General features: G+C 45.0%; 1 protein-coding gene across 1 annotated transcript in view; it reads right to left on the bottom strand.

Annotated features, from left to right (window-relative positions):
- Positions 1-1,771: 1,771 nt before the first annotated feature.
- LOC126525104 (techylectin-5A-like) overlaps positions 1,772-10,464 on the bottom strand; it is a 31,952-nt gene continuing 23,259 nt past the window's right edge. Inside the window, exons 4-6 of the mRNA XM_050173165.3 lie at positions 10,349-10,454; positions 9,332-9,499; positions 1,772-2,259 (exon numbers count right to left, since the gene is read on the bottom strand). Coding sequence (XP_050029122.2) covers positions 1,997-2,259; positions 9,332-9,499; positions 10,349-10,454 — 537 coding nt within the window. The 3' untranslated portion in view covers positions 1,772-1,996. The remainder of the gene's footprint in view (positions 2,260-9,331; positions 9,500-10,348; positions 10,455-10,464) is intronic.

The raw sequence follows: 10,464 nt of genomic DNA, 5'->3' as shown, positions 1-10,464 counted from the left end.
TAGCTAGTTGTTTTAACACTAACGTCCTCTTTCTGAGGTAAAGCAGAATACCTGTTCTGTAGCTTGATCCGGAATTTCTATATTTTCCCTCTTACCGCTAACTCATTGATCGGCTTCTTATGTACCAGTTTCTTCCGTTCCCTCCTCAAGTCTAGGCTAATTCGAGTTCTTACCATCCTGTGGTCACTGCAGCAAACCTTACCGAGCACGTCCACATCTTGTATGATGCCAGGGTTAGCGCAGAGTATGAAGTCTATTTCATTTCTAGTCTCGCCTTTCTGGCTCCTCCACGTCCACTTTCGGTTATCCCGCTAGCGGAAGAAGGTATTCATTATCCGCATATTATTCTGTTCTGCAAACTGTACTAATAACTCTCCCCTGCTATTCCTAGAGCCTATGCCATATTCCCCCAATGACTTGTCTCCAGCCAGCGCCTACCCTGGCATTGAAGTCGCCCATCAGTTTAATGTATTTTTTTTTACTTTACCCATCGCCGATTCCACGTCTTCATAGAATCTTTCGACTTCCTGGTCATGATGACTAGATGTAGGGGCGTAGACCTGTACATCTTTCAATTTGTACCTCTTATTAAGTTTCACAACACAACCTGCCACCCTCTCGTTTATGCTATAGAATTCGGGTATGTTACCAGCTATATCCTTATTAATCAGAAATCCAACTCCTAGATCTTGTCTCTCCGCTAAGCCCCGGTAGCACAGGACGTGCCCGGTTTTCAGCAATGAATACGCTTCTTTCGTCCTCCTAACTTCACTGAGCCATATTATATCCCATTTACTGCCCTCTATTGCCTCCAATGGCACTGTTAGACTCGCTTCACTAGATAAGGTTCTAGCGTTGCACGTTGCCAGGTTTAGATTCCAATGGCGGCCTTGCAATGGCGGCCTATCGTCATCACTCCCGTAAAATTGTACAATTGTCGTTACACCATCGTCGTCATACTGCCTTCTGCGTTCCATCGACGTTACTATTTTTTGGTGATATTAGGTTAAGCAAGCTGTCCTCATGTAAAGGTGCCCAAGCCGCCGTTTTCATGCCCTTGCCGCCATTGTGCCGTTGTCACAAAGCCCGTAGCATCCGTTGTCATGGCGTCTTAGCGGCGTCATTGTCATAATTCCAGCTTCGCAGAATGACACATACACTGGTCATACACTCGTTATACACTTTGTTATGCACACGTCGCCGTAACATTGTCCCGAAGACATCATTGTCACGCTGTCGTCACTACAATATCGTCATCACTTCCGAATTGTCATGTCAATGTTTACGTGCTTGTGTCGTCATGCCTCCGTCGTCATACCACTTTTGTCGTCTCATTGACACCATTCCTCCTTCGTCATTCCATTGTGCTCATGGGGGATCTTGGCAAGCGAGCGTTATACCAAATTAAGCTGATGTTAGAGACAGTGATTTTCTCATATTGCCTAAGCAATGAAAGTCTCAGAATGGCCTCTACAGAATTTAAATGAACTTCTGTTCAGCAATATGGTTTGTCACTACACTGCTTGTATAATAATCGCAAAACCGTGGACAGACATTGTGAGATGGACTCTTCCGTTACTGCTTTGGGTTCGGAGACATATATTAGTGAGGCTATTGGATATTGTTTCTTTACGCGGTAGCTTTCTATGCATCGCTGTGGATTTAAAATGAAGAAATTCTAAGCAGCTACTTTCTAACATAATTTTGATTTCAAAACAAACTCTTTGTCCTCCACACATGCCATCCTCAAGCACTCATAAGCTCAACAATGCATGATTGATTTCGTTTATTCAACAACCACAAAGCCAAACCTTACAAGCAGGCAAGAATCCGTTACGTCATACTAGTCATCCATGCTTCTTATTTCGCTAAACCTGCTGGAGCAAGGTAAAAGAAGGTAAAAGAAGCTTCTTCCGCTTTGAAACACTACCGGCGGACTCAAGTTTTAAACGCGGTGTTGTCCTTCAAGCCCAGACGGCCACAGAGTGGTGGCCACCTAGCGTGAACCTCCTGGTCGGATCATCATTCGAACGTTGGGATAAGAGTAGTGGGACAGAGATTCTGTTGTGTCCCAGTCAATGCCGTCGCCAACACTAGCGTGGGGCCCGTTCAAATTGAGCCCGTTTAGGTTGCCACCTAGACAATTAGCGTACCACCATCCACCACGGTAGCGGGCAGCGCAATTATAAGAGGAAGCGTCATTGTCACGGTCGAAGGTTGAGAATTTCTGGCCTGAAACTGGTCGAATGGCGTCCCAACCTAGAACAGAGAATTGTTGAAAGTATTATGTTCAATTGGAATGCACATTTGAGTGCAAATGGCCTGAATCATTATACGAATTCTCCTTCGCAGTGTTCTCGCGAATGGCTCTACTACTATAATGCACAAAGGAAGGATGCATAGAAAGGCCGGTAAAAATATCTATAGCTTGTTCCGTTTGGCTACCCAAAACAGGAGGGGGGGAATGGGGAAGAGGGATTGAAAGAGAAAAAGTGCAAAAGGAGAAGGGTAGAGATAGCAGCGAGCACAAATCGACCATGTACCTTATATTGCGATAGCGGTTGGCGTTCTGAACACCTATCATGATGGCGCGTAGACTGCGCAAACCTTAGTAGCGAGAATGAAGTCTTCTGCGCGGAGTTTCTTTAGAGAACTGGACGAGAACGTTTAGTTGTGCTAGTGGACTAACGTTTAATTGAAGAATTTCACATAGTACGATCAACACTTGCGCTCTCAAAGTTTCACTAGTTAAACTTGTGCTGTAGTAAGCTTACTGTATGAACATTTTCATTTTACCCATCTACAATTCAATGAAATAATAAGGCTGGCACTCAAGCAAACATTTATTATATTGGTGTGCTCACGTGCCTCTGTTATGGTTTCTCTTCTTGTAAAGACAGTTTGACAACGTATCGTCACATATTAATCGACTAGCTGTCGATTGCTCAGTGTTGGGCTAACGTCACACCGGCCAAGTGTAGGTGAGTGAAGCGGCAAGAGCGGGCGAAGTTTCCGTGCAGCACACTGCTCGCTAATCTCTTTTGTCTACTATCTTAGGCTGCACATCAAACCGCTATGTATTGCTCCAGCCTTAACAGCATTAACGCTCGCGCACAATTTTTTTTTCACTATTTTTATCCAGAGATGTTTAGCACTGACTTCATTGCAGGCGCAAACCTATTGACACATAATGAAGGGCAGTGCAGATCTTGTCACTTGCTATCTGGAATGGGATATTCGTTTAACTTGCTTTTATTTTTTTTTTGCAAGCGTGAACATTTGCAGACGCGAAGTAAGCAAGCTAAACGCACAAACTAGCCGGCAACTTCCTGGCAATAATCCAAACGTGCAGCGATTAGCGGAGAAAACGAAACTACTCGTTTATGTGTGGCCCGTATCCCTACGCATCCTGGCTTACCACAGCAAGCAACGTTAAATCACTCATGCTGCGCATAAGCTTATGCGAGCCTGCCACTGTAGTAATACCACTGTGCAATTGTTTCAAAAGGGCTCTCAGTAGACCAACCTTAGGTGCATAATACGTGCAACGACACGCGCTGTGCCAGTTGTATTTTCTTCATTGACGACACCGCACAGTACGCACACGAGCATGATCACATGCGAGCACGCAGCTAGCTCGCGGCTCTGATAGATACGACACAGGGGCAAGACAGACACCAGTTGGAATCACCATGGCTTCAGTTTTTTTAGGGGGGGGGGGGCGCAACACCTTCGCTAGAGTCGAAATACGGGATAGTATTTGGTTCATGACTCTATAGTACCAGTACTTAGTACCAGCGACGTAAAAAGAGTCGTGCGTCATGTATGTCTCCCCTTGAAATACGTAGTTTGTTTTACGTGCGACTGTCAGAAATAGCGCCTGCTTCTGCCTCGCATTTAGATTGGTTAGAAAACGGCGAGCTTGTTTGGGCGGCAGAAGTCTTTCCGAAATAGATCGCCGCCTGCGACGGGACCTTACGGTGAAGCGGTAAAGGACTTGGATCGCGGGATTGCTTCATCTCCATCGAAAGAACAGACAACAGAACGCCATGACACAAATGGAAGCGAAAAGTACCTATCTCCATTGGAATGGAGATAGGTACTTATAGGTACTTCTGCCAGTTAGAGCAATTGTCCTAGAGCGTTAAGGAGGCTTCGCGCGAAACGACGGGTTCGTTTGGGTCCGAGGACTCCATTGCACAGGAAAGAGGCCATCTTCAAGAAGATGAAGGCCATCTTCAAGTACTGGAAGAGAGGCCGCTCTACGTCAGTAGAATACTCGTGCATCGGCCCCCTTTTACGTTTCTCGCAAGTTACGCGACACTGAATGCCATACAGTACATTTGAATGGAAGCTCCTCACGGCCTGCCCAGCAGTGAAGCATTTCAAGTACTTCCTTGACGGGCGACAATTTATAATTCTTATCGATCACAAACCACTTATTTTGGCTTTACGTTCATGGAGCGCCACCCATACTCCTAAGAGCTCCGGCATCTTACTTTTTTGCTGCATTCACGACGTCCATACGCTACGTCAATGGCAGCCTAAACAGGTCATCGGACGCTCTCAGTTGTATTACCATCAATGCCACGAAATGTTCTGTCCACCTTTCCTTGTTTTCACTCGCGGGGGCTCAAGCATCCAACGATGAACTTCCTAGACTCCGATTTTTTACATGCCTCAGCATGGAGCAAGTAAACTTTCCCGGCCATGACGTCGCACTCTGGTGCGGCGGTTCACCTAATGCGCTCACATTTATGTTCGGAGAAGCGATATTGCGTACCTGCACTGAAGAGACCTCAAGAGCGCCAAGACGAAACACAGCAGGAGGACTGTGATTAGGCCCTGCGTACCCTCTTTATGGCTCTGCCACAACACATATAGTGGATGCCAGCGAGATCCAGGAAGGACGTGCTGGAAGCAGTGATCGCTCTAGAGGGAGTGATCCTAAGCTCGTATCACAATGGATGCGTTCAAGAGAGCAATCCGTCTGTCTCGTCCAAAACGTGTCGCAGTAGGATTCAGTAGGAATTGTCATTTACATGAATCTATCTATCTATCTATCTATCTATCTATCTATCTATCTATCTATCTATCTATCTATCTATCTATCTATCTATCTATCTATCTATCTATCTATCTATCTATCTATCTATCTATCTATCTATCTATCTATCTATCTATCTATCTATCTATCTATTCGTTTTCCCCTCTACATAGGTCACTGGGTAGTCCGTGGTCGATTAGGTAGCGCTTCAAGCTGCTGGGCTGAGGGAACAGGGTTTGAAACCAACAATCGGCTAAACTTGGGTCATTCGGTATGGGGTAATGAGTGCATGCATTTCAACGAAGCGTTTTCACATTGACAGGCGCCAGTGTGGACGCGGGACTTGGTAGGTACCGTTGTTCTGAGGTAACAAGTTATGGGCCAATGCGAATGTGTCGCTGCAATGATAAAAACCGGCAGAAGGCTCCTCGTACATCTCGTGTTTAGCATTTAATCAACATGGCACTGCAACGTATTGCATCGTCAGAATGAGTTGTGTAACAGCTGTCTACTGCAGCGGGACTCATTTTACGCGCTTCCCTTAGCATAAGCAGTCTACATGTAACAGCGCTTGCATGCAGACGCACATACCTAGTACAACATTAGGCGCCATCTAGCGCCGCCACAGCGAAGCCTGCCTGTAGCCACCGAAAAGCATGGCACGTCGGTGGGTGCGAACGGTGAGAAATACGGAATGCGGCAACAGTGCTCCTCTCTCGCACTTCTTGCTAGACACGCTGTGTCATGTGGTATTATTAGAAAGAAAGAAAAATTGGCAAAGCAAAGCAATGGTGGAGCCTTCTGCCTGTCTGCCTTCGGGGTAGGCAGTGCGTCAACACCCTGGATGAGACCTGCGGTCCAGGCAGTGTAGTCGCACATACTCACCTGAAGACATTTGCGCGCGTTGTTGAATAGGGCCCTCTAATTCCTACCACAGTTGCAAAATTACAATAGACATCGTGATTGAATCAAGTCATCGATAAAATTAAGGACCGTTTCCTATTACAACTATGTGCAATCTACTCAGAATTGCTCAGACTGCTCAGAATTCCTCCTTCGCTTCCCTTAAGCCCAGTGGCACAAACTCAGTGACCTATGTTGGGGAGAGGTTGATTGTAGAGCGGGAGATACACCGCGCATTCATGGAGCAGTTTGCTAAATATTTGGCGTGAAAAACTCTCTTAGAAGAGTAGCGCACACTAAGTGTCGTGGACCGCGAAACCTGAAGTAGTGGTGTCTACGCGGACATAATAAACCAAGATTGAACGGCGCGCCATTCAGTGGGTGGAACGTTGCGGCCGCCGTAGCATCTGCAGTGCAAACTGTCGAAGAGGAGTGGTAGCACCATGGAAGGCAAAAAAGGCGATCTTTCAATGCCGGCAACTCGGCTTTTACTGAAAGGATTGAAATGCTCTTTTTACTGTAAGATATTTATAAAACTGGGTTCTTTCATGTGAAATAGGCGGCGCGACATCGGTAAAAGGTGTTCCAGGGGCCATTGAAAGGTACCTGGGGAAACGCTGTTTACATTGTGACAGTGACATTGTGGGCGCCTTGTTCAATTTGTGACCGGACGCTTAAACACCTGTGGAGCTTCCGGTCAAGTTGAACAAATTTCGACTTTTTGCCGTGGGGAGAAAATCTGTCCGAGACCAGCCAGGATCGTGGTTAGGTTCCGCCTGCTTGGGCGAGAAAGTGAGCGGATTTTTTTTTTACATTTTGGTGCTTCCGCCCGCTTCGAGACCAAGTATCAACGTAGCCTTAATGTTATCGATTAAGAAATTCGTGTCGAAAGATGGAAGCGATTATGGGTTGAGAGCTTGCGATATTCCATAGTGCTGCCTAACGTAGTACTTTACAGGTACATCGGCAGTTCATTTACGAAACCCACGTTTATATATGAGCGTATTCGCTCAGCCGTGTCCGCTCTTGCGCCTTGAAATTTGCTCTCACTTACTGCTTGGAATAGCGGCAAGCGCTCTTCCAACTTCTTGGACTACTATAGCAACAGATTCTGTTCTTCTACAACGGTGAGCCTACACTAGCATATGAAGAAAACAGTAGTATTGAAAACAGGAAATTAGGTGTATATTAGCATTCTTTGCCAGTTCCTTGCATTCCTTGCTTAGAAAAACAGAGTCCCTTTATAATTCGCTATCTGTAAAAACTTTAAAAACTGAAGTAGGTTAATGTCATGCCAAAAAAAAAGGGCATAGCTGCTAATATCAACCTCCCCTTCTTAAATGCAAAGCTTCAGAATGTGCCTAGTGCAAAGTGTTATGAAGGAAATTCGCAACAAAGCCGATATTGGTATTTTCCTGTTGAAGTGGTTTTATAGAACCTTTCTGGGTACTTCTGAAATGCCGTCCTATCAAAAGTTTTCATATATCAGGAAATGTGAAATACTGCTCGACAACTGCATAACTTGCTGCCATTGAACAGCAACAAGTTATTGCCATTGGGTTTGCGTGAGAACTACCAAGTTTATCGTTCTAAATTTTATCATTTTGCAATTGTATTCTACCCGTTCAATTATCGATGCTTCCTTCATGCACACACGAAGCCTATTTTTGGTCCGCTTAACATAGTACCTGAAGAACACCAGCCTAAATCAACACTAATTATTATGTGGAATAAAGGAGTAGCGGCTATTTTTATTTAATGCTGCATGCAGCTCTAACAGAACGATGTTACTTTTGGGACATACAGTATGATAAATTGTAACATTTTATTACCGACTAATATAGGCACCCTCAGTACATATTACGATTGTCTTGGCGCAAATGTTTTGTTTTACTACCGTTTCGCTACAGGAACGGCAAATATATCTGCTTGATGTTTTTGATGTTAAGATGCGAATTCCTAGACCAAGTTCCTCATATAACTATACAATATTTCAGAAGAGCTACTGTTTCTTTGAATACACATTTCTTGTTAATTCAGAAGAAATAGCCGCTTTAGCGTGGAAGTATGACATGACGTTTCTTCGATACTTAATGTCATACAGAAGAAAACTGCGAGTTGCGCATGAAGGGTGCACACAAATTGAACTCCCTTGAGTTCAAATGAAAGTGCAGGTCGGCAGGCGGCCGCCATACCAAAAGCGTTTTTGTTTGTCGCTGATTCCCTAATGCACACAAAAATAGCATTTTAGTTACTTATGAGCCCTAACAAGACTAGTGTTTTGCCCAAGCACACACATTCAAAATAAGAAGAGGCATGGTGTCTCACTTCCTTCGAACCCTCGTATCTACATTCAAATGTATTGAATATGCAGCTACAGGATCTGGATTCCCTGCTTTGCTGTGATGAGGTACGTTCTGTTCTTTGGAATAACAAATGACCTGGCATGCTTTAAACTGTTCGATTTTGAGTGCTTGAGCATTTGTATGCCTAACGGAAGAAGAAACCCGCTCGTCCATCTGTCCCGTATGACGATCCCGTTCAAGATAGGGCCCGCAGCAGCGATTGATTTGACCTTCTTGTTGCCGAACACAGCCCGCGCGAAGCTATCAGCACTTGACGCATTCTATTACAACAGCAGATTGCTTTCATATTGGGGCCGAGCCGGCGCGTCATACGGAATAGCCGTCTGAGTACGTTTCATTACGGTTTTTAATGGCTCGACGTGGAGGGATAAGGGTTTAAGGTAGCGTTAACGGATGATAATGATCGGAGCGTCATTAGCGCACCTGGCGCCACCACCTGCAGTAGCTTTCTTGCGCCGCCGCCCGCAGCAGTTTGTGTTGTCGCAGCCCTGTCGTTTATGCTGGTAGGATCAAGTTCCATAATATTCATAGTGACACCGGGCTGGGGCTTAGGCAACTCCCAGAGGTGTTTCTGCGTGAACTTTTATGATGAAGAAGATACGACGCCGCTGGTAAGGTGAAGCTTGTGATGGATACATGCGAAAAGCAACATGGATGTGAGACTTATAAGTCAAATTCATAACCAGTGAGAAATATATAAACGACGCTGTCATATGTCACGCTTCCATTGAGAGGGCTGCGCATTCGAACATACACTCGACCTTGTTGTGACGCACATAATAACATGGATTAGCACTTCATACATTTTTGTGAGGCATGTGTGCCGCTGCTTTTGTGAAATGTTTCGTTTTAATGCTGTGTTGGCGAAGTAAATACCAAATACAGATGAACTCTTTGTGGGGCGCTATTGAGTTTCTATCTTACCAATGTGTCCATCCTATGTGATGAACGTACACGATAAACATCTGCAGACAACAAAGGATGGTAAGAGAGTGCGCATACTTTGAGTTCTCACCTTTATTTCCTGTATAACTTCCCAGATGAAGCCTAAAGCCTCGCTCTTCACTCGCTACTGTGAAATTCTGGTAGCCAAGGGAGACAGTTTCTTCCGTGCTGTTGCTCAATACAATACGCAGATCCATATCCTCATCACCGGACGTGAGAACGTGGAGGGCGTTGTTGCCTGTAAGCAAAAAAGTACATACCAAAAATATGGCTTCAAATTTAGGCTATAACATCGCGAAATGGCAAAAGTTTACTGTAACAGTGATGCCATTAAATGATCATTGCCCCCAAAGCAGAGGTGAGTGCTTTTCCTCGAAAGGACATCTTCTGGGATCCTCATTTAGCGTCAACCAGCTTGAGGTACCTTTTCAAGTTCCCTCTATGACGTCGAGGATCCCTGATAGTCCTTTTCAGAAACACCTTCTAATTAAATATTCAAATACTTGCAGCAATGGCTCGTGTGTATGGCTTTGCATTACTGAGCACGAGTCCGCGACCTCAAACCGCCACCGCAATGGCCGGGCTCAGTCAAACTGCAGTTCATGCAGCGATTTTCCTGTGATCCTTTTTCTGTTCTATTCTGGAAATGAATAAATAGCCCAATAGCTTTAAACTGGAATATCTAATTTCCTAAACTTGCAGAACTTCAGAAGTTCTCCTTGGATAGACAATACTAGGCGAAACTGTGTTGCATTCACCATCGGTCGGCGAATGCATAAATACACCTGAATACAGGTAGGCAACCAGATTGTAGAGGGTGGATGAGCAAGATAGATAATTTAGAATTGTACTTCGCCACATGCTTTTCATGGATGCAGAAGTTGGTGAAATTGCCCATTGGTGAAAGTTTTGGGTACACTCGTTATTCATTGAGACACTAATTGGCACCTTTCTTAGGAAAGGCACAATGACTCGCCATGTTCGATTGTCTGAAAAGCTGTCAACGCTCAAGTGCCGAGCAGTGACCCTTGCAACTCTCCTTCAGAACCAATATATGTCTTCTTGCACTCTACAGGCTGCATCGTACCGATCCAGTATTCTTCAGCGGGATTTCCGAATCCATTGGCGTACTCGGTCCAGTTTCGGTAGAAGTAGTATGCAGGGTTTCCGTACTGGCCGCGGTGTTGAATGACCTAAAAAAAG

The sequence above is a fragment of the Dermacentor andersoni genome, chromosome 3 (assembly GCF_023375885.2).
Source record: "Dermacentor andersoni chromosome 3, qqDerAnde1_hic_scaffold, whole genome shotgun sequence".
Taxonomy (NCBI): domain Eukaryota; kingdom Metazoa; phylum Arthropoda; class Arachnida; order Ixodida; family Ixodidae; genus Dermacentor; species Dermacentor andersoni.
The sequence above is the reverse complement of the archived record's forward strand: the minus strand, read 5'-3'. Positions and strand labels throughout refer to the sequence as shown.